Source organism: Penicillium argentinense, assembly GCF_028826775.1.
Source record: "Penicillium argentinense strain IBT 30761 chromosome Unknown utg000010l_segment0_segment0, whole genome shotgun sequence".
Taxonomy (NCBI): domain Eukaryota; kingdom Fungi; phylum Ascomycota; class Eurotiomycetes; order Eurotiales; family Aspergillaceae; genus Penicillium; species Penicillium argentinense.
This window is the reverse complement of record NW_026622669.1, coordinates 2,719,168-2,742,698: the sequence shown is the minus strand read 5'-3', so window position 1 is coordinate 2,742,698 and position 23,531 is coordinate 2,719,168. Positions and strand designations below refer to the sequence as shown.

At 50.8% G+C, this 23,531-nt stretch overlaps 8 protein-coding genes across 8 annotated transcripts; 4 read left to right on the top strand and 4 right to left on the bottom strand.

The window, feature by feature from the left end:
* Window positions 1-1,914: 1,914 nt before the first annotated feature.
* On the bottom strand, window positions 1,915-3,319 carry N7532_010704 (FAD-dependent oxidoreductase; the record flags this gene model as incomplete). The annotated part of the gene is made up of 4 exons (XM_056623195.1): window positions 1,915-2,263; window positions 2,321-2,637; window positions 2,693-3,247; window positions 3,305-3,319. 4 exons carry the CDS (start codon window positions 3,317-3,319, stop codon window positions 1,915-1,917), a joined length of 1,236 nt encoding a protein of 411 aa, XP_056470611.1.
* Window positions 3,320-3,710: 391 nt separating this feature from the next.
* On the bottom strand, window positions 3,711-4,286 carry N7532_010703 (kinesin light chain; the record flags this gene model as incomplete). The annotated part of the gene is made up of 1 exon (XM_056623194.1): window positions 3,711-4,286. The coding sequence occupies one exon, from the start codon at window positions 4,284-4,286 to the stop codon at window positions 3,711-3,713; it is 576 nt and encodes a 191-aa protein (XP_056470610.1).
* Window positions 4,287-4,947: 661 nt separating this feature from the next.
* N7532_010702 (isocitrate/isopropylmalate dehydrogenase family protein) lies at window positions 4,948-6,078 on the top strand (the record flags this gene model as incomplete). Its single annotated transcript, XM_056623193.1, has 2 exons — window positions 4,948-5,175; window positions 5,254-6,078. The coding sequence occupies 2 exons, from the start codon at window positions 4,948-4,950 to the stop codon at window positions 6,076-6,078; spliced, it is 1,053 nt and encodes a 350-aa protein (XP_056470609.1).
* A 2,430-nt stretch (window positions 6,079-8,508) lies between these two features.
* N7532_010701 (uncharacterized protein) lies at window positions 8,509-10,528 on the top strand (the record flags this gene model as incomplete). Its single annotated transcript, XM_056623192.1, has 2 exons — window positions 8,509-9,237; window positions 9,299-10,528. The coding sequence occupies 2 exons, from the start codon at window positions 8,509-8,511 to the stop codon at window positions 10,526-10,528; spliced, it is 1,959 nt and encodes a 652-aa protein (XP_056470608.1).
* A 497-nt stretch (window positions 10,529-11,025) lies between these two features.
* Window positions 11,026-12,911, bottom strand: N7532_010700 (FAD-dependent oxidoreductase; the record flags this gene model as incomplete). The annotated part of the gene is made up of 4 exons (XM_056623191.1): window positions 11,026-11,220; window positions 11,280-12,348; window positions 12,399-12,599; window positions 12,661-12,911. The coding sequence occupies 4 exons, from the start codon at window positions 12,909-12,911 to the stop codon at window positions 11,026-11,028; spliced, it is 1,716 nt and encodes a 571-aa protein (XP_056470607.1).
* A 1,487-nt stretch (window positions 12,912-14,398) lies between these two features.
* Window positions 14,399-15,424, top strand: N7532_010699 (uncharacterized protein; the record flags this gene model as incomplete). The annotated part of the gene is made up of 3 exons (XM_056623190.1): window positions 14,399-14,904; window positions 14,961-15,056; window positions 15,109-15,424. 3 exons carry the CDS (start codon window positions 14,399-14,401, stop codon window positions 15,422-15,424), a joined length of 918 nt encoding a protein of 305 aa, XP_056470606.1.
* Window positions 15,425-17,409: 1,985 nt separating this feature from the next.
* On the top strand, window positions 17,410-17,914 carry N7532_010698 (uncharacterized protein; the record flags this gene model as incomplete). The annotated part of the gene is made up of 2 exons (XM_056623189.1): window positions 17,410-17,747; window positions 17,806-17,914. Coding segments are annotated over 2 exons (447 nt in total), but the record flags the coding sequence as incomplete, so codon positions are not given.
* Window positions 17,915-19,265: 1,351 nt separating this feature from the next.
* Window positions 19,266-23,011, bottom strand: N7532_010697 (uncharacterized protein; the record flags this gene model as incomplete). The annotated part of the gene is made up of 9 exons (XM_056623188.1): window positions 19,266-19,477; window positions 19,533-19,826; window positions 19,885-20,510; window positions 20,565-20,596; window positions 20,653-20,830; window positions 21,197-21,423; window positions 21,481-21,578; window positions 21,637-22,563; window positions 22,630-23,011. Coding segments are annotated over 9 exons (2,976 nt in total), but the record flags the coding sequence as incomplete, so codon positions are not given.
* Between the last annotated feature and the right edge of the window lie 520 nt (window positions 23,012-23,531).

The following is a 23,531-nucleotide window of genomic DNA, read 5'->3' as shown; positions in this document are numbered from 1 at the left end:
GTCCCAAACATTACGAGAGACTCTGCCGATGGCGACGTTCACTACAAGGCACCATACTTCCCGATACTAGGATTTAAGCAATACCCAAGTAACCCAATCTTGTCACCAAACCCGGAGCATGACTGGGAATCTGCCTACCTCTATAACCCAACCGCCATTGTCGTGGACGATATGATATGGATGCTCTATCGCGCCCAGAACAAGTCCAAAACGTCATCGATTGGTCTCGCGTGGTCGACAAACGGCGGGAACTTCATACGCTATGAGAGTCCGGTCCGGTTCTTCAGCCCCACAGAGCCGTATGAAACACCAAGTGGCTGCGAGGACCCCCGAGTTGTTCGAGTCGACGGAGTCTTCTACATGACCTACACAAGCTACGACGGAGTAACCGCACGTCTTTGCCTCGCAACATCAACCGATCTCGTTTACTGGGAAAAGCATGGTCCCATTCTGCCCGATGCGCAAGACGTGGTTTACGCAGCGCAAAACCATTTGAATACATTATCTCCTTCCCAAGCAGAGTGTCGAAGGCGATTGTGGATTACATTGTGGAGTTGGACCCTCAAATGTCCATCTCCTCCGGCATGCCGATGATGACCCCGGAGCTCAACTTTGAGCCTCTAATCCCGGCCACCTTGACGATTCTGCCTTTGATGAAGACATGATGGGACTGCCATCTGGAAAGCCACTTGACGACGAGACCGACTCACTTTACCAGATTTGCCTTGCCAAATCGCTTTCCCAGCGCGTTCGGGCTATGACATTTCGCAGCGTACTAGCTCACAGGGCAACGTAGACGAGCGGATCAAACAAAAGGGAGTCCTTGAAGAGGGTTTTCCAACAGGTTCCGCCTGTTACGAAACCATCTGACTCTGTCACCGAAGTAAATGCCCGGTTCGCGTTGAAGTGTGATTGTGGACGTGTTCCTCCCCCGGCTTCTGCTTTCTCTTCTACAACCTCTCCTACATAGATCCATCACCCTCATCCCTCGTTCACTGATATTTCAAAAGCATGCCTGGACATTTCGGCTTCGATTATCTTCTACCAGAACTACTTTGTCTCGCAGCTCTATGGTATTCGTATTTTCGGCTATGACGCCGCTTGGAATACATACCACGAGATTTTCAGTCAAGATATGATCTCAGCTGCACTCGGCATATGTGAGCATCTCAAGCTCATGTCCGAGTCACCTCTGTCGCGACCTACAACAGTTCACACTACCCCAAAAGCATCAGGTCACTCTTTTAGCAGAGCTGGTCTGACGGAGCTTGTCGATTACACACTCGACATATTGAAGCGTCGGATCAGAAAAAAGGGGACCAACGTCAGAAGACATCATTCTCCTTTCAGTTTCCCTGGATTCGGCATGTACAACCGAGCAAAAAGACATGACATGTCACAAGGGGCACAACGGGCCCTCGCTCATTACAGAGATGAGTTACTTAACTGGAATAATTTTCGCCTTCCCAGCAATTTTAACAAGGTACATTCCATCCATTACAATCTCATGGAGCCTTCCTTTGCTAGAATATGAACAGCGCGTCTTTGATCCTCTTCAACCAGACTACGGGCAGCCCCCACCGGCCCCTGTTCTGGATGATGTACCGAGCCCGCTCCGTGACCCATCGTTTGCTGTCGAGTTTGAAATCTTCCAGAGTGATCTGTTTCCATTTGATGAGGGGTCCCTTTTTGTGGAACTTGTAAAGGGCTACACGACTATCCTGAAAACGCTGAGAGCTTCTTTCAAACTCCGTTGATTATCAGGATCAATATCTCGCCATGATATTTCCATTTCAATACCGATACAGTTCTATCTCCGATTTCAACTAAATCCTGATTATGCCACAAATACAAATTCAGAGATGAGACATCTTGGGACCTCCAGTGCTATCCTTCGTATAATATTGAGTCATGTCATGCCTCAAGATATCCAATCCCTGTATTCATTAGCCTGATCGTAATAACAACCATGAAATTGGCAGCACTCACGAGGGCCAGCTCTTGCGAGAGCTTGTCATCTGTCTCTGCCTGAATACAGATCTTGAAGAATTCATCGTTCTTGTGCGCTGTGTCGGGATCCTGGTCGTGCAGTCGTCGATGATTCTCACGCGACATGGGATCGATGACTTCTTGCCAGATACGCTTTCGAACTTCACTGTACTTATCCAAGATTTTTTCGTCTGTCAGTCCCTTGTGGATACCATTCAAAGCATCGAAAAGGTTTCCGACGTCGGCGATTCCGCCTGTTAGACCCAGACCACCACTAAAAGACCAGGTCAGAGTCACGCCCGATTCGAGCTTGGACAGAAGTAGAACTTACAATGGGTTACACAAATGCGCGGCATCTGCTGCGAGGAGGATTCTGCCCACGCGAAAGCTGGGCGCGCATCTTTGCTGCAGCTTGTAGGGGCTGATATTGGTAATCTGGTAGTCAGCTGGCTTGGGGTTGCCTGGCAGAATCTCTTCATAGCGTTGTGGCTGTCGAGAAATGTACTCTTCTTTGCTCAAGCCTGGTGTATCGGCATATGAGACTCGCCACATTCCGTCTGTGGTGATCTTTGCCGCCATGTAATAGTTCTGCGGGTGGACAATGAAGTTGGCGTCCCAGTAGCCGAAACGGTCGAAGTCATAATACACCTAAACAGCATAGTCAATGCTGGGTAATGGGCAACAATTGATGAGATCCACAAACATTCGTCGCGATAAGCTGCGCGTTAAGAGTTTCGCCAGGGTACTCAGGACCAAACAGTTCCCGTCGAATGGTACTGCTTGCACCATCACAGCCAACCACATAGTCTGCCTCTGACCTGCGCATGCCCGCTGGTGTCTCAACATCCACCCAGGCCCTACCCTGATCCTGCCCAATTTTTACGACACGATGCGACCATTTCACCTGTGCCGTCGGCTGGCGCTGGATATGCTCGTACAGCAGCTTTCCCAGTCGGTCAAGGGGAAGGACAACCATCTTATGCGGGTAATCCTCTGGCAAAGAGTCATGGTGAATCCCTGCAATGAATGATGTATCTATCTTTCTCCAGGCAAAGGCTTTGGGCTGGAGACCCCTCGCATTCACATCGTCGAGAACTCCCGCTCGCGCCAATTCGTAGGCCGCGGAGGTCGCATAGTGAGCTGCACGTGGCTGCTTGTCCAATTCTGCGCCAGCATCCAGAAGCTCAACTTCAATCCCTTGTCTAGAGAGGAGCAGGCCAAGAATTAGGCCCGAAGGGCCGGCTCCGACCACAATAACCTGGGCGACGATCAGTTAGAGTGGCATAGATGACGAGCCTAAGACTATCATACATACCTTTTTGATCGACATTATAATATGCAGCGAGCCGATTGATAACAACTTTGTGATTACCACAGGGGAAGAACTGCTTGCAGGATGCTATTTTCGCATCCAGGGGAGGGGTCCTCGGTGGTTTCGATTGCGGGTTGGCCCCATTTTCCACCTACCCCCCGCCGTGGGGCCTGCCCACTTGGTGAGCTTAGTGAACTTACCATTGATTTAGAGCACGTCAGAGAGGTGTGCCCACGATTTGCAGAGGGGAACCGAGCTAAACCGAGCAAAACATTGACGGCTGCACGGACAACAAGGCTGCATGCGGGGCCGGGGGAATCCCGACACTCCAATGAGACCTCAGCCTGGTTTCTAGGATGAGTAGTTATATATACCGTTGCGAGGTATATGAGTAGCTCAATAGTTGCTTTCACCATAGGAACCTTTGCTGAAAGTTGGCAGAAGGCGCTCCCTCCCAGTTGCTACTGGTCTGTACCGGTTGAAGCTCTTCAGGGTAAATCGGGCCGTCTCCAATGAAACTGACATCTTTCGAGAACGGAATACCCGAGTCCAGTTGCTGCTTACTGGTGACAGACTCGAGCGATAACCAATAATGATCCAGGGGCAGACGACTGGCAACTGGCGAGTAGCCGGGTTGGTCATGATGATGGCGAGGCGAGATCACAGCCCCGGGTACCACAGAAGACTCATTCTGCGATGAAGCAGGGCTCTGAGCACCGCTTGTCTCGCTAAACTTTCGCTTCAATCCTCTTTCTTGGTGAGCCGAGCCGGATGATGGACTAGGCTTAATCGATCCAGTGCCAGAACTCCCCGTGCCCTGGCCGATGCACGTATACTGCCAGTCCCGGATATTCTGCACATTATCAAGAGGAAACTGAGACCAGTCTTGGATTCCCTTCCGATCAACTCTAGCAAGAGGAATGTAAGTAGGACTGCTATCGTGGCCCTTGGCATTATCTCTGGGGAAAATGCTTGAAAGCTGCATGTCAGAGACTTGAGAGAGCATTCGCAGAAGGACGCCCTCTGTCAACTGGAGTCGATGCTCAAGCGCTTCGACATGACCCTTTGCGGGCCCACTAGATCACAAGAAAGAATAAGTGATCGGGCGATCAGGCTAAGGGTTCATTCAGAGTCTGCATACCGGCGCAGCTGCTCTGGCCAGTCACATGGACGATTATTGTCCAAGCACTGCACACAAACTGGTCTTCCCGGTGCTGTCAGTCATTATGGCTTTTTGAAATCGCAAGGACCCATTCGTAGGCTTACTTGTCGCCGCTGCACTAGAGCGTCGATTGGCGTCAGTGGCAAGAAGGATATTTCTCATCCGGGGGCTGTCGCTACCTTCTGCTTCCTAGATCGGCACGCATTGCATGCAATCGTGATTCTAGCGGGCTTCTTTTCCTTGGCTCTGACCATTTTGGTAGTTGTTGATGCCGTGGAGGAGTTGGCAGTTGAAGGAAGAGTTGATGGTATCGGTGGAGGATTTCATCGCCTGAAAGTTCTGCCGACGGCGGAACCATTAGCCTGCCCACCGCGGAAGCCGCCGCAATTACTACATCGACATTATATAAACGAATACTGGCCTGCCATGTTGTTCTCTACCGCATTCGCTATTCTCTCGGTGTATTGTCATTCATTTTCTTACCATGTCGCCCTCTTACCGCATCGCCTCCATCCCCGGTGATGGCATCGGCCCCGAGGTGGTCAGCGCCACCATCCAAGTTGTTGAGAAGCTTGCCAAGACACTTGGGACTTTTAACATCGACTTCACCCATATTCCCTGGGGAACTCAATACTATAAAGAGCATGGAAAATATGTCTCCGACGACTGCCTGGAAACGCTGCGCAAGTTCGACGCTGGCTTGTTCGGAGCAGTAGGCGCGCCAGGTAAGAGAATGAAACGGCCAGGACTGAAGGCTTGCATGTTACTGATTGGTTTCTAGATGTACCAGACCATATCTCTTTGTGGGGCCTCCTCCTGGCCATCCGCGGCCCCCCTGCAGCTCTACGCCAACGTCCGTCCAGTCAGGACATTCCCTGGAACAAAGTGTCCGCTGAACACCGCAACCGAAGGCATCGATTGGATGCTCGTGCGTGAGAACTCAGAGGGCGAGTATTCCGGCCAAGGTGGTCGCTCGCACATCGATCAGGAATGGGAGGCCGCGACCGAGGTGGCGATGTTCACTCGTGTCGGAATCAAACGTATCATGCGATTCGCCTTCGAGACAGCGCAATCACGTCCTAAGAAGCATCTCATCGTCGTTACTAAGAGTAACTCCATGCGCAATGGAATGGTTCTATGGGACAAAGTTGCTGCGGAGGTATCGAAGGACTTCCCGGATGTTAAGTGGGAGAAGATGCTAGTCGATGCAATGACCGTGCGAATGGTCGCCAAGCCTCAATCAATCGATACTATCGTCGGCACCAATTTGCACATGGATATACTGTCAGACTTGGCCGCGGGCTTGGCTGGGTCTATCGGCGTGGCCCCCTCGAGCAATCTGGACCCGACGCGGAAGAACCCGTCCATCTTCGAGCCTGTCCATGGTAGTGCTTTCGATATTACAGGAAAAGGTGTCGCAAATCCCGTAGCGACATTCTGGTCGGCAGCCGAGATGCTCATTTGGATCGGGGAGAAGGATGCTGCGGCCAAGCTGATGCATTGCGTTGAAACAGTCTGTGCTGCTGGCGTGTTGACGCCTGACCTCGGTGGGACAGCAAACACCCAAGGCGTGGTTGATGCGGTTTGTGACGAGATCGAGAAGTTCATTGCCTGAATTGGGGTGAAACTATGACAATAGCCTCTTTCTTTGATACTGCTAGACTCGAGACAAATCATTATGCGCATAAAGAGTCTTTGTAATCATGTACAATGCCTAAGATAGTCAAAGAACCGAGGGCCAGCAGCCAATACAGCATGTGCTCAAAAAGACTATTCCCTGTCTCGAGTCTGCTCAATTATCCCTTTCATCCCAGTCGTCTTTGTCAGATATCATGAGCAATGGCTGACCATAACCTGGGCACGTACGTCTGGGTAACAATTATGCTTCACCCCGGTATGGTACACTGGAGAGATGATGATGTAATAGACTGGCTCCAAGAATAGTTATGGAAACAGGGGATATATTTGGATTTCCTCTTATCCGGCAATGCAACCTTGGACGTATTTTACCAAAGTTGAGAACAGAAGGGAGCACTGGCCAAAACTAGAACGAAATTGGAAAATTTACGATGGGGAAGATGACTTTCTACGTTGGTGGAGGGAGAAAATGGATAGCCTCCATTTCACTATGCCAGATCTTGCCTCTCGTGATCATTCTGCAATTTGATTCATGAGTAAATTATCGTTCCCCCTTTCACTAGTGTTAGGACTGATTTGGGATGACTTAGATAGACAATTCCTGCATGTAATAATCAGGTACGAATCTGTACACAACTTATTCACTGAGATCTATGATAAATAAAGAGATTGGATCTCGACACAACAAAGGCCAGCTGGAGTTGAGATTTAATTGCATTTACTAACTGAAAGAACCAAATTAAAGGGATTAACAATGAAGTTCGTTGTGAATACATAATCAAAGCTGTAATAAGTAGAAGCGATATGTGATATATCCCTTCTCAGTATTTAAAGGAAACCTCGTACTCCGATACAGTGGGTAGCACACTGCGTCCTCGATGTTTCTGAACTATTGGATTCCCTCGCAGCACGTAATCAACTTGATTGTCACCTACATAAATTCAGATCGATATATCATCTTGCTAGCAGGATAGCTATAGCGTGCTAGGATGTCAATCCTAGTGTATCAGAGTGGCGCTTGCTTACAGGCGGAAAAGTAAATGTTGGGTAGATATCTTCTTCGCCGATGCAGACAGACGGTTGAATAGCTCTGCACGTCTTGCACAAATGCAATATGCCATTCAAGATGACCGGGCGACGATTACCACCAGATATTTGGGATACGGCAGGCCTTTAGTTTATTCGACTGAGGTCAGAGGAATCTTCGAAACCAATGAGGACATCTATTGCGAGGCGGGGCGGATTGTTTTCGGGTGGCGGCTTCGAGACGCTCACCAGGGACTTCCTTTCCGACGCACTGAAATCTTTCCGGGTGATTTAGATCTGGATGGTACTGAGTCGAGCTTTTGAGAGCCAAAGGATACTTCGTAAATACTGTAGGAAAACGTGTAGTCTCGTCATCCGGCAAATATCAAATAACAATTCGATAAATCCTCGGAATTACTCTTTAGTTCACAGCGAGTAAGCCACTAAGCTTGTTAAATCAGTTCTGTACTCAGAGTCCGTAAAATCTGTTTTTGTGTAAAACTGAGCTGGTCAGGCTGTCTGCGCCTCACGTGACCCCGGCCTACCTGCCTCCGTCGGGCAACGAAAAAAGAGTGGGGAAGCGGAAGAGCACAGCCTCCATACGAGTACGAATCCCCTCAGCTTCACGTGGCCCGGGCTTGGCTCTCTTGGCTCCCCCGTGTCAACAACGCTGAAGGTCACCATGAGGTGTACCTCAGTTCATCGACGGTGACTACGCTGCTCTGTGCTCCTCCGAGTCGACCTTGTTTCCGCTGTTGGACAGTCACCCCCGTACGCGGCCGACAACGCCGCCAAGCGACTAGCTCCAACACGGCCTAGTGCCAAGCGGGATATTCATTACGGTTGGAACGAGTACGAATCCCATGGAGCCCTCGAGCTCCACCGGCGGCAAAGTCTGGCGACGATGACGACTGCCGTGTTCGGACAAATACTCATTTGACAGATGAAGCTGGGATTATCCAGGGCTATGTTTCAGACCTAAATGTCTGCCAAATTCATCTTGACAGGAAATTGCAAATATCCGGCATCGAGCTCTTCGACAGATTGTTTCCTGGCAATGTCAAGATGTTCTCCTCGTGTTATTGGGCAAGCTGTAGATCTCCGTCCCACAATCCCGCGCACTGATTGCTTAGCCATGTGTGGGACTTGGGCTAAAGAGAACGACCCCTGGCCCAGCATACGCAAGCTGGTGAGCGCGTATCGGGCTTTCGCCTTTCGAGTCGAACAATCCTCCCAAACTCTGTGAATCGGGCGCTCTTGAGAAGCTCAGTCGTCCGGACACCAACTCGGGTTGCTTGATAGATATGGTGTGCACGCCACGAACTGCCATTCATCAAATCTCGCGTCGCAGCGGCCTTTGATTAGTGGGTCCGACTCCAGGATGGTATCTCCTCTCATCTGGGCGGGGGTTGTCGTGCTTGCCCGAGCAGCGAGCGGGGATTTTGTCTCGACGAACTACGATGAGTATAATGATGGCGTGCTTGGGCACCGACCACATCTTGAATACCACTCAAGCACCGAATTCTCGCCAATTTTCCAAGCAACTGTTTGGAACAGTGACGAGATCTCCGAAAAAGGATCACACATTTTCATCCGACACGATGGCAACGACACCTCGCCGCTCGCAACGCCCTTGGTCATTGACGCACACGATCTGAGCGCAGTGTATATGAACCGGACCTTCAAGAACGTGTTCGGCACCCGCGTCCAAGAAAACTTTGGCAAAAAGTACCTCACATTTTGGGAGGGTGAGAAAGGCTACGGTGTTGGCGATGGCTATGGGCTCGCATTTGACGATACATACCGCCTTGCGTATAAAGTATGGGCTCAAAATATCCAGGTCCACAGTGATCTTCATGAATTTGCATTCACTGGCAATGGGACTGCCTTGGTAACGGGCGTCAACCCGACCCGCATCCTTCAATCGGAGTTTCCGCAGTGGAACTTGCCCTACAATTTGGATATGTTGGACGCGATATTTCAGGAAATTGACCTTGAGACCAATGAGGTGATTTTCAACTGGCGCGCAATTGACCATATCAATCCCATGGATTCATTTGAGCCAGGCGCTACTGGCTGGGATGCCTATCACATTAACTCCATTGAGAAGGTATGGCCCTATTCTATGAGCGGGCATGACACGAAAAAAAGTCTAACCAGCTTTACATCAGACTCAAGCGGGCAACTATCTCATCTCAATTCGTCACACGCATTCCATCTTGCTTATCGATGGCCAAACAGGCCAGATCATCTGGACAATGGGTGGTGAGCGCAATGATTTTGTCGAGCTGCCCCCTTCAATTGACTCTGAAAATTGCCAACCCGTCCTCTCAATGAGCTGGCAACACCACGCCCGTTTTGTCCCGGGCACAAATGAAACAGAAATGACATTCTTTGACAACCACGGAAAAGTCACGAACCACGGCGATTGTGATACAGAATGCTCGCGTGGCTTACACATCGCCATCAACGATACCGTCTCACCACCCACGGTTCAACTCCTACGCGAATTCCGTCATCCATCACAACTTCAGGCTCAAAGTCAGGGCAGTGTTCAGCCCCTCTCGCCCTCCAGCACGGATCTCGGAAATGTATTCATAGGCTGGGGCCGATGTCCGACATTCACAGAGCATAATTCTCTGGGCGAAACAGTCATGAATGTGCAGTTCTCGCCGTGGCATAGTGACGATATTCCTGATGCACTCGACAATTACCGCGCATACAAGATGGATTGGACTGCTACGCCCTGGTGGGATCCTGCTATTGCGTCGCGGAAGAATCCGCAGGGCGAGTTGGTCTTTTACGTTAGCTGGAATGGTGCGACGGAAGTTACGAACTGGGTTGTCCGTGGTGCTGCGACTCCTTCACGACAGGGCCATGGCAATGTCCTTGCTAAGTCTTCGCGAACAGGCTTCGAGACAAAATTGGTTGTTGGGGACACCGTGTGGCAGTATGTGTGGGCTGAGGCATTGGATGTCAACGGGAATATACTGCGATCGAGCGAGGTCGTGGACTTGGATACAGCCGACCTCGTTGTTGCCATGGACACGTATGAGGCCAACGCCACGCTTCCCTTCGCGAAACCAACTGAGAAAGCAGAGACGAAGACAGAGTCTGGGGAGTCTTTTGACACGAAATTGATTCTGCTAGGAACTGCTTTGGCAGTGTTCTCTACTGTTGGACTGGTCACGTGCATTATCTGGGTCTGGCAGCGATGCCGTGGCTACGAGGAATTGAAGGCGGAGGATTTCGATCTTGGTTCTGAGCATGAGGATGATGAAAGAAAGTCAAGTGTCCCCATTGACGACGATGATAATGACGACCGCATGGGTGCCAACAACGATGCCCGATCGAGATCGAGTGTCTCTGAGCGACCTTTACTTCCTATAGCACAACCTTAGTGAATATGTAACAGCATATTGGAAGTTCTAATCAATAGCATCTGATAATTCTATCAATCCTAGCGACCTAATAAGTCCTCGACCACACATTCAAGAGATTGCATGACATAGAGTGGTTTCAGTTCTTTTCCCGAAAATTGTATACTCTCTTCAGCCAAATTCAAGCCTGATCTCACACTGGTACAACGAGATGGCTATGAAATACAAAGCTGTCAATGCGTTTAATGTGACCGTTTGGGCCCACAATTATCATGGATCATCGCATATGATCCACTATGGGGTAACTGACCCGCATTGTGCCCAGGACTCTGTTTAACCGCATCCTTTGGATGAAAATTGATGTTACACTGTACACTGTGAATTGGATGATTTCTTCAATTGTTCTAAAATTTCTCTAAATAATTATAAAAAGTATATTAACAACATCCTCATCACTATTCAACAGGCCTCCTAACAGGCCCTAAACAAGTCTTCAGGCCTTTGGGGCCTTCTGCTTCTTACAGCTCATTCTTGTCGTAGGTGGTACCCACGCGGCACATACGGCCACTGTCAGAGACCATCCACTCATCGGAGCCGACAGCAGTCAAGCCATAGAAGAGCGAGTGAGGATCGTACTTGGCCTTGATGGCGCGAAGCTTGTTGTAGTTTTTGCCATAGAAAGCCTTCTTGAAATCCGGCTGCTGCCAGTCGGCCTAGGATAAATTTGTCAGTACAAGTCGAAAGAGTAATCAGATGTTTCAAAATGACGTACCTCATTCAGATAAGCACCAGAGTCCGGTGCAAGGTTGCTCAGTGCAGGAACTAGGATGTTGGTCATCAAGTCTCGGCTCTTCTGCATCTTCTTGGGCTCGTTGAATTCCCAGGGGGTTGACATGAGCACGTGGGCAATAGCGCTGCGCCAGGCCGGGTTGACGGAGTTGTATACGTCGCCAGTAACGTCTTCGGTCACGCGTACGCCGACAGTGGTGAATGTGGCGTGCTTGGCAAGGACGGTACGGACAGAGTTGGTCAGTTCGTGGCGAGTACTGCCCTTCTCAACGATGGCCCGGGGAAGAAGCCAGCTGCCGTACTGGGCGACTCCGATCTCGACGAGGGGAGTCTGGGCGTTGAATTGATCAAGATAAGACTTGAACTCTTCGCCGTGGTATTGGTACTTGATGCCCAGGTTGTCAAGGCCGTCCAGAACAGGCTTCAGGATCTTTTCGAGCTTCTTCAGTGGGACGCCTGGAGCGGTTGCAGGGGCGATCGAGAAGGAGTTGTTGGTCAGGAAGTTCAAGCTCATCACACCCTCATCGACAATCGAAGGAAGGTGGGTGTTGTACATCTCAATAGCTTTGAAGAAGGTGTCTTCCGAGATGCCAGAGGTAGTGAAGGTGAGGTTCGCGCCAGACACGATGCTGTCGGGGTGAGCCTTGGAGGTCATCGACCAGACGACACCATAGGTGCCACCGCCACCACCAGTCAGAGCCCAGTAGAGGTCGGTGTTCTGGGTACGGTTGGCGACGAGGAATCTGCCAGTTCCATCGATCACCTCCCACTCGAGGACTTGGTCCGCGCCTAGTCCATACTTTGAAGACAGGGAAGAGTGACCACCTCCCTGGCTGTATCCACCGGCCAGACCAACAGTCGGGCACTCACCACCAACCATGCGTAGACCACGCTTGTGAGCGGCCTCGTATGCCTCAATTCCCTGAACACCAGCGCCGAGCTTGGCGACTTTGCCGGTGTAGTGTTCGTCCTTCCAATCCTTGAACTGGATGCTCTTCAGATTGTGTGTCCAGACTGAGAGGGCACCCGCGCCGGTAGACTTTCCGTTGTAGCTGAATGTTGTCAGTTGCTTGTGTTTCTCCGTGGTGGAGAGTGAAATTACTCATGACCAGTGTTGCGGATGATGAATCGGATATTATGCTTGTTGGCGAACTTCAATGTCTTGGCGACGTGAGCAGGTTCCGAGACATTCACGGCATAGCGGACGAAGTTTCCAAGCGTGCAGGGCTTGGAGACGGGGTGGTAGGGATCGCAAGTCCCGTTGGTAAAGAACGGGGCCATAAACGAGGAGGAAGATTGGTAGCTGGTCCTTAATTAGCATTGCTTGCCCGGCGGAGACGTAGCACGTGCCCTAAACCACTTACTGTTCCTCTGGCAGCAACCAGCCCTCCTTCAGTGTCTCGCACTTCTTCTCGTTGTACTCGGGCGCATGGCAAGGGGTGGCGAGAGGCACCGTCGCGATCAGACGTCCATCAACGGACTGATTGAAGGAATTCCAGGTCGACACCGAGGGCCAACAATCATCACCGGGAAAACATCGGCAAGATGAGCTGTCCGACGCCGCAATTGAAGGGAGAATTACGGCCAGCCCAAGGAAAGCTCCCAGCTTCAGCATCTTGGCACACAACATTAAGCGCAGCCTCCAGGATGAGTTCGACAGGAGTTGGAAGAAAGGAACCATTGGAACAAGAGCCGCAGCCCTGTTTGGTACTTATGGCTCGGCTACCATGCATACCGCGCTCGCAAGCGTTCATACTCTAGCTCACACAGCTAATGCAGGAGACGCAGTTTGCGTGGGGTGCGGTGCTGCCCCAGGTTTGGATAGTGATCGTCTAGGCCTGCTTAGTGGTGGATTTCATGAATCCTTCGACTCCACCGCGGGCCACGCCAACGGTCGATTCGCCTGTCAACCAAGACAGCTCGAAAATTAGCCGTGCACAGCCAGAGATGGCAAAGATCGTGGAACAGCGCCGGCACTTTTTACCTACAAGAGTATGGTTGGTAGGCATGCGGTCCACTTCTCGCCTGGCTCAACCGTACGAGGCGCATATTTGCTTACCCTGTCCGATAACGATACTGACAACAGGGTACCTGCTAGTGCACGAGAAACCTCGGCGGTGCCAATGCAGAATGAAAAAAAGAATTCGGTCTTTGAAAATGTCCCAATAATCAGACAATTGACTTTCTTTAGGGACAGTGCCATTTATTCCCGATTCTTTCTCCCCGAAAACTGAGAACCCTCGGGGCCATACTTTATCCCCGGAGGACCCAGTGCGAGTCTCGCCCAACGGGCCAGCAAGGCATCGAACCGTCTCCCACGCCAATATTGGAAATAAAATAAATGATCAGATCGCTTCGCCTAGAGAACGTGCATATAGTCCCGGGTTAGGGCTCGAGCAGTCCCCACTTCGGACAATCGCCGCATGAGACCGCGAAGGATGCACTAGAGGGGATCGCGTCCGATTGTGCATCGAGCCAGGAACCAGTTAGCACGAACTCCGGTTATAGCTTTAAACTTTGTCCTGCCTCCACCTTGACCCATGAAGGCAGCGAGGCTGGAACCAAACGTCTCCTTAAATGACGCTCATGACAGCAACTTAAACGCAGCCTGGAGTGAAGAACGTTCTCTGCCGGCCTTGCTTCCTATCTTCTATTCTGAGGGGAAATCGAACGCAATAATTATGGGAGAAAAAGTTGGAGTGGTTCCTCCACCCCCGGGGTAACCCCCGATTTCGACTATTCCAATCCCTGGAAATTCAAGACCAATATGACGATTGTCGGCGTCGGGCTTTTTTTCAGCACTTTGTTCTTGAGCATGCGTGTCTATACAAGGGCATGTCTATTATCGAAATTTGGTTGGGATGATGGTAAGTCTGTACATTGCGAGATTTATAAGATCGGGGGCTTGCTGACACTATTGACTAGTATCGATAATCGCCGCCTGGGTAAGAAGTCCGATCTTCCAATACTCTCTCTTCCTTGCTGAGACTCGTGGTTTCTTTCAACAGCTCTTTTCACTGGGGACACAAGTTGCGTGTATACGTACGTGGTGCTTCCCGCTCTCTGCTTGAAATCGGCGCCCTCTCCTAACACTTCTCTTAGATGGCTATCTCCACGGTGGAATTGGAATTCATTTGTGGAATGTCACCCCAGAAATGTTCGACATTTATCAACAAGTATCTTTACCAGGCTCCCTGTCCTCTATCTCTACTAAGTATTGTTGGAAAGATTATTCTCGTTGCCGCCGTTGTTTACGTACCCGCACTCGCCTTCGCCAAAGTCGGCCTCATCATCCTCTACCACCGTATTATGAACAAGCAACCTTTCTACACGTGGACACTACATATCATCTCTGCTGTTGTCTGCGGATACAGCATAGCAATTGTCTTCGCGCTGATTTTTGCATGCCATCCCATTGCAAAAGGATGGGACGCTTCGATCACTGGGGGGTCCTGTGTTGATCGCAACGGCTTATACATCGCCACAGCTGTCACCAACATCGTCACAGACATAGCTCTGATTATTGTTCCTGTACCTCTGGTGCTAAGTCTGCAAATGCCGAAGATTCAAAAACTCGGACTCTTGTTCATGTTCGTTGTTGGTTGCGCGTGAGTACCCCGTCCACAAAAAATAGCCTTCGACTTTATCTGAATTCTTTTCACAGCACACTTATCACGAGTATCCTGCGTCTTACCACCCTAATCCCCTTCCTCAAGGCAACTGATGTCACATATGAGCTAGTGCCGTCGCAACTCTGGATGTAAGATTCGTCTCCCTCACTGGGAATACTACAAGCTAATGCCATCTTCCAGCTATGTCGAATCCAATCTCATCGTCATCTGTCCCTGCCTCCCATTTCTCCGTCAATTTATGAGACGCTACTCCCCGTCTTGGATCGGCGAAGTCAATAGTACTGGCCGACGCTACTTCAGGGACTACAGTTCAGGTACGGCTCGCAGTCGTCGCAAACAGGGTCTCAGTCGTCTACAGGATGACATTGCCCTTGCCGAAAATACGGGAAGCACCCATAGCCAATCCCATATTGTCAAAGAGGTCCAGTGGGAAGTAACGGAAGAGAGATGCGCGGCAGAACGGCCACCGAGCATACTACCATCTCATCGAGTCTAGTCAAATTTCGAAATTGGCCCAAGCATCAACCGACAATATACAATAATAATTGAATGATACCCAAAAAGCGGACTATTCCAGCTAAGCACCTGTGAGGCGACGCACTTCGCAATCTGTCTCTATAGTACGATCCCGTCACCACCAAATCCTTCCACCCACCCATCGAAATACGTTGATAGTCGCGGGCACTGACCTCCCGATTCCGACGAAAGTGGCTCATGGAAAACGACGGGTGAAACAGCCGGGTCCGCCGATCTCCCCACATTTCCCGCTATTTCCTCGCGGCATATTGACTTTCGTTGCAAGGCTCCGAGCCCTGAGTGGGGTTCAAGCTCATCAAGCGTTGATCGGGTATTCCTTCGGCCTGCATCGAGGTCCCAAATTTCGGCTTTTCCAAAAGTACCTCTCCAGGGGAATGGATTGTCAATTTTCTCGGTCTTGTTTAAGGCAACATGTGAAATGGTCAACCTATTAGGTTTTTGGCCCCCAAATTATCGTCCCACATATGCAGTAAACAGGGGTGGTGAGGACACTCGTGGAAGGCTGATAAACAATCTTTGGTCCACAGACGTAAATAGATGTGTCATTGGGATTTGCTGGACGAGGGGAGAATTTTTCAAGACTAATTTAAGTATTTGTCATATTCAAGTCGATGGAGTCCTCAGACCGATTCAATGCGCATCCCACGTGCCACAAAGTACTAATATTTTGAGGATACGATGTGATATATGGTGTCAGGGTATTGTCATCATCACGGCGTCCTGGGCAAGTTGAGAATTCTTTTTTGCAGGAAATAGCACTGAACCTTCCACGTCCTAGACAAAAGCACACCTGGGCAGTATATCCCCGTTGCAGGTTCTGGTAACTGCTTGAAAGAGTCTGTGCACATTTTGCTAGTACTCTTGAGCGCTACTAATCAAGCACTAATCTTGAATGGCCTGGATTGAGCTTGTTTGGTAGAAGACCTTTTAGAGTGATGTAGTTTACATAGTAAAGGAGCCCGGTTCAGCCACCGATACGACATCGGTCGAAAGGAAATATCTCATATTGGCTTGGGTCTAGATTGCTTGCTCTGTGCATTCCAAGATGCAAGACGGACCTTTCACTCCGGAGATAGAATAGGAAGAACTCCGTGTGATCAATAGAGACTTGACCCCGCGTTCAAGTAACCCCTCTCAGCACGGTCCCTATCCGGGGTATACATCCCAGGGATTGGGATCATCATACTTAAAAGTCCGAGCCCTCTCCAGATTCAAATATCCATTTTACCAGCAATGCAACCCGGAGAGCAAGCTTCCCGTGTGGGTTTTCATCCAGGGCAGAGGCATGCTTCTAACTCCGACCAGAACTTCAATGCGACTGAGATGATCATCAGATCAAATAATAGCATGGCCTTTCTGCAGATCAATTATCGCGTGGGTGCTTTCGGGTTCTGGCGAGCGAAGAATTCGAGCAAATGGAGACTTGAATGTTGGGCTGCTTGACCAGCACAAAGCGCTGATCTGGGCACAGAAATACATCCACCTGGTAAGAGCTGGGATCTCCCGAGCGTCCCCAGAAGAAGAAAGTACGGCCGACACGAGCAGTTGGCAGAGACCTGGAGCACGTGGTCATCCACCGCGACTCCGCCGGCGGAGGCTCCGTCGCGTATCACCTGACGGCGTGGGGTGGTGGCCGCGAGCGAGTCTTCGTCAGTGCAATCTCAGTCTCCCTTCCTGCCCACTCACCGTACCGTGGCAGAGTCGGAGTTCCATTTCGACCGGTTTGTCAAGAACGCCAATTGCAGTGATGATGGTGATGCCTTGGCCTGTCTCCGCTCTCAGGACTCGGCGACCTTGCAAGCAGTAGACGTAGCATCGCGATTCGCGGAACCAACGAGACTCCTCTATGGTACTTCCTGCCTGTTATCGACAGTTCTTTCTCGTCGGATTTACAGACCCTCTTCGAACAGGGAAGGGTCACTAAGGTGCCTGTGATAATCGGCGATGACAACGATGAAGGAACCGGATTCACTCGAATGTCACCACCTCCACGGGGTTCTTGGATTTTATCCAGGCAAACTACCCGCGACTGGCCCCGGCCAATCTCCAGAGAATGAACAAAACTTATCCCCTCGAAGAGTCCGACTCACTGAGGCCAAGCCATGCACCGTATTTCCACCAGCAGAGATGGCATACGGCAAAGCCACATTTACTTGTCCCGGAATCGAGCTCGCCTCTTCCATGGCAGCTCACAATTCTCCGCTTCAGACATGGAGTTACCGCTACAATGTCCAGGATACCGATAATGAGCAAGTCGGCCTCGGAGTGATCCTGCGATGGCTGTTCTTATCTCACATACAATGCGCCGATGGTTCCTATTGTCATGGATAATTGGATTAGTTTCATCCTCACTTTGAATCCCAATACATATCGCAATCCCGCTGCGCCAGAATGGGAGCTATGGGTTGCTAGTGAAGATCAGCGATTGAAATTCGAGCTGGATGCAACGAGTATGGAAACAGTTCCTGCAGCGCAATTTGGTCAATGCTCAGTCTTGAGACACTTGTCCACGGACATGGGGCAGTAGGGTGTAATGGGTTTTCGATGAGAACCAGATTAGGGGATGATACCCTTGAAGAGGGCAGTTGCCAGTGATCTACATGTACAATCAGTAGCAGCCTCGTGTTCAAGCCAAGCCTATTGAGGTTCATGGTCCCTTTCTGTCGCCCGCGTTGCATCGCCATATTTTCGAATGTCAGAAAAGAACCCATCGTTTTCAGATAATCTTAATTCGTGAAGAAGAGAATCAATGGGTCCCCCCCACCGTCCATCTGGAACTTCATTCTCCGTGAACAATGAGAACAATACGGGATGGTGTATTGGAGATGCGCCCATCAAGTTCGCAGAGCAATGCGCTGATCTATCACCGGTCCCCTGGTCAGATCCGGAGGAATATCTGCTGCGACGTGGGTCTGATAGGATACATCAATGAGTATGCCTACAGGGTTTGCGCGACAACGGATGAATTCCAAGAAAGCCAGATGGACGACACTATGTCCAGGGCGACTCAGGAGTGCAGATCACCCAGTAAGTCAGCTCTTCCGTCCTCTTTTGCCACAAACAAGCAGCAGGAGCTAATATCATGAAAAGTGACAATTGCTTCAGTGACAGTTTCAGCTGCCACGGGATTCTCACAAACCTCGGTAACGGCCACATCGGAACCTACATCAACTTCATCAACTTCAGCAGGCCCAGGGTCTCAAGTATCATCTGCGGAAAAAGGGGCAATATCGGGTGATGTGATCGGAGGGTTTTGCGGTGCACTCTTGTTCATGGGGATAATATGGCTTTTTCTTCCATGTCGTCGTTCCTCTGCCGAGCAAATTCCTGACGATTATGAGGGATACGCGAAGGACCTTTTTATGCAATATGAAACGAAGGATTATTACTCTCCAGGAGGCCATGGTGGTGCTCCGGTGGAGTTGAACAATGATCCTTCTCAGCGAGAGCTACTGGGCAATACGCACCAACGTCATGACTTACCCGGAGGCAGAAAGCAACCATCGTCCTAGCTGCCATACTAATCCACTGCATACCCGTGGAGCTGTCTCCAAATTGGTGGAACCAAAGTGAATATCACTTCCATCATCACCTTTATACCCAAAGCATTCATATTAATATCTACAATGAGATTGATTCATATCTCTCGAACTATATTTCCGCGCGCGTAATTCCCCTAGCGTGAAGTATCTATGTGGTCTACCCTCGCCTGCTCTAAACCTTACTATTCCTATATGAAAATCTCCTAAAGCCGATTAAATAATGCTGGCCTATTGTATGCACGTATAGTACAATTCTACTCACGCAACAACCCCCTTCGCTTTCAAATCCTTAATCTGCCTGTCATCAAGACCAGCCAGATCCTTTAAAAGCTCATCTGTGTGCTCTCCAAGCAAAGGAGGCGGACGCCGAATACTCGGCTCGGCATTCGAGTATTTCACAGGCGGACTGATGACTTTGATAGGGCCACATGTCGGGTGATCAATAGACTGAACCATACCTCTCGCTTGCACTACACAAAGATTAGTATCAGTCCCAATTAAAAGCGACTTAGAAGACCAGCTCACCATGTTCATGATTCATAGTCCCCTGGATGTCATTCACCGCCGCATAAGGTAATCCACTCCCTTCGAAGATACCCTGCCACTCGCGGGTCGTTCGCTTGGTCAATTCGCCCTCGATAAGCGGCTCCAGTTCCGCGCGATTGGTGACTCGCTCATTGTTCGTGACAAAGCGAGCATCACTCTTCCACTCGGGTTTCCCAAGTTTCTCACAAAGAATTCCAAACAGACGATCATTCGCCCCGCCAACGAAGATATCCCCATCAGCCGTTTTGAAGCCTTGATAAGGGACGACAGAAGCTAAAAAAAAAAAATATTAGCACCGTCAAAAAGCCAAAAGGAAGAAAGATTATCTCACGATGAGCAGTCCCCCACCTTCCAGAATCCTTCTCCCCACTAATCAAAACCGACGTCCCCATATTCGCAAGCGTCGCAACCTGACAATCACTCAAACAAACATCCAAATGCTGCCCCTCTCCCGAGCTAACACGCGCCAACAACGCCGCCATAATCGAATTAACAGCATACAAACCCGTCGTCAGGTCCGTCACCGCAACGCCAACCTTGACAGGTGGTCCATCCCTTGTCCCGGTTAGATGCATGAGCCCAAACTCCGCTTCGACCATCACATCAAATCCCGGTCTATTGCTGTAAGGCCCTGTTTGACCGTAGCCGGTGATGCTTGTGTAAATCAAACCTGGGTTTATTTTGGAGAGGGTTTCGTAGTCCATTTTGTATTTCTTTAGAGAGCCGGGGAGGTAGTTCTCGACCAGGACATCGCAGTTGCGGGCGAGGTTGTGTAGGATTTCGGCGCCTTCAGCGTGCGCGAAGGAGAGCGCGAGGGACTTCTTGTTGCGGTTTACTGAGAGGTAGTAGGCGCTTTCGCCATTTCCTTGGCGGCCGTCATTGTAGGCGGCGAATGGGGGGCCCCAGGCTCGGGTGTCGTCGCCTCGGATGGGGTGTTCGATTTTGATTATCTCTGCTCTGCTTTTCGTTAGGCTCTGGGTGATATCTTCAATTCTTACAAGTTATACTCACCCTAGGTCACCTAGGATTTGTGTGCAGTAAGGCTGTCCCTATGTCAGTCCTTTTGGTTCGCATTATCACAATTGGCTGGGACTCTTACCCCAGCAAGTACCCGGCTCATATCCAGGACCTTCACCCCAGCCAGAGGTAGCTTCTTATTCTTTTGCGCCTTGCTCGCCGTGGCCAATGTCCGGGAGAAGCATGATCCGCGCGGGCGAGTGAGGGAGAGTGATGACCTTGCGACCAGAAATTCTCGCGATAATGAGAGAAGATTCATCCTGTAATTATAAAGGCCCCCAACGACCATGACAAGTCAACGCCAAGTGAACTGTATGTTCGCAGCAAGTGTCACTCGTCGCGGATGTTTTAATTTCTCGCGGCTTGGCCGTTCGTGGAGAGCCCCACGGGCAACCTGTAGGTGTGGGTTCGACCCCACATGAACTATTCATCGAGCAGCACCAGCGAATTTACTGACAGATGGCTCGAATAAAAAGTTTGAATGCTGGATTACTACTTCTACTAGGTCCATAAAGTATAGTATAGAAAATGCTCATTCTCAGTCTAAATTAGAATCTTCACATGCAAAACAAAGACACCGTATGAATCCCAGGTCTACAAATTGGTATATATCTTATCATATTTACAGCTGCATGGGCTTCAGATCAGGGGAGACCTTGAAAGGAGCGGCAGTCTTGCTGCGGATCTCCTCGACAGTGACGCCCTCGGCGTGCTCGATCAGAGTCAGACCCTCGGTGGTGCTGACGTCGAAGACGGCTAGGTCGGTGATGATGGTCGAGACGCAGCGGGGGCCGGTCAGGGGGAAGCTGCAGTCGGGTAGAATCTTGGGGTTGCCCTTCTTGTCGGTGTGTTCCTATCGAGAGATGTTAGTGTCTGTTGAGTTCTGGAGTTGGGCAACTGCGGAACTTACCATGGTGACGACGACCTTAGTCTTCTCGGGGTTGGCGACCAGATCCATGGCACCGCCAACACCCTTGACCTTACCGGGAAGCATGAAGTTGGCCAGGTCTGCATAAGTTTTTAGTATTCAAATTGATGCATTTTTGGATTGTCAGGCGAAACTTACCGCCGTACTGGCTGACCTGCAGAGCACCAAGCATGGTAAGATCGATCTTACCAGCGCGAATCATACCGAAACTCTCGTGGGAACCAAACAGGGAAGCACCGCGGCCCAGAGTGACAGTCTCCTTGCCGGGGTTGATCAGGTCGGGGTCCTCTTCACCGGGGTGGGGGTAGCCGCCCAGGCCCAGAATACCGTTCTCAGCCTGCAGGACGACCTCGACACCCTCGGGCAGGTAGGAGGGGGCGATCAGGGGAATACCAATACCGAGGTTGACATACATTCCATCCTTGAACTCCTTAGCGGCACGCTTAACGATGCGCTCACGGCGGGCAGTAGCCTCGCCGGAGCCAGCAGCGAGCATGTCCTCGGGGTTCTTGGCGAAGGTAAGCTTCTCGATGGCGGTGGGCTGGGTGCTCTGAATGACAGCGTCGACGTAGATGCCCTGGAGGTGGATGCTCTCGGGCTCAATCTCGCCAACCTCGACGATGTGATCGGCCTCGACGATGGTGTACTTGGCGTTCTTGGCCATGGCCTCGTTGAAGTTGTTCATGGCCTTGCGGAACTGGCAGTTACCCAGCTTGTCGGCCTTGTGGACGCGAACCAGAGCGTAGTCACCGAAAATCGATTCTTCCAGGATGAAATCTTTGCCGTTGAACGTGCGGGTCTCCTTGGGCTTGGACATTTCTGCCACAGAGCCATCCTTGTTGTACCGAATAGGGAGTTCACCAGTTTGAATGATAGTACCGTAAGCCGCGGGAGTGTAGAAAGCCGGAACGCCAGCCGCTCCGGCGGCGCATTTCTCAGCGATGGTACCCTGGGGCGTGAGCTCCAGGGTCAGGTCACCGGTGAGATACATCTTCTCGAACACCTTGTTCTCGCCAATGAAGGAGGCGATCATCTTGGTGATCTGCTTGGACTCGAGCAATTGACCTGCCCGGGGCATTGGAGATTAGCGCATGTGCCTCGACAGCACCACAATCTTTCAATTGCACCTACCGAGACCGGTGCCGGGCATACCAGCGTTGTTGGAGACAACAGTCAGGTCCTTGACCTCAGGACGAGCATGAACGGCATTGATTAGGGTGTTGGGAACACCAGAGAAACCGAAACCACCGACCAGCAGGGTCGAAGAACCCTTCATGTTCTTGACAGCCTCCTCGGCGGAGTCACATAGCTTGTTGATAGCGCTCCGCGAGGTCGAGGCGGAGAAGTTCCGCCGCCAGATGGGGCGGAACACCTTGATCGCAGGGAAAGGCCGCGACATGGTGAAAACTACCTGCAGAGAATCTGGGGTAGTGCTTTCTGGACCAGCAGAAAGAAAGAAGAAAGAGGAAGAATTAATTGAATCGCAAAGCAACCCCATCCCCCCAACCCGTTCGGCTAGGGACTGAGCCAGACAAGCCGAAAAAACGCTTAGCCGGCAGTGGCCACCGCCTGCTCCCCCACAAGATCAGAGCGACACTGCAGCGCGCCCCAAAGCCCTTTGCCGCCATCGGAAGCCGACCCCACACCCTACCCGATGCTGACTCATGCATTAGTGCCTGAGGCACTCGCACATCCTGCGGGGCGAACAGTAGGGCAGTGATGTGGAGGGCAAGTCGGCGATCATATGCTGCACTGTACTTGTACAAAAACTATATCCTACCAATAGTCTACTCGACTTAATACTACAGTATATCAACACTTCTCAATACATCACCAGCCGTTGTGGCAGGCACAACCCGTAATTACGCGGTCACAGGCGCCGAAATTAACAGGTATCTTACGCGGGAGTGTCTTCGGCAGCGACTGCCCCCGACGGCGCAAGATTGTCGGAAGTGCCAGGAGCTTCGGCTGCCATCCCGGAGACCCTTCTACGGATACCACCGCGCCTCGGGTCTGGCATGACTCCCACTTTG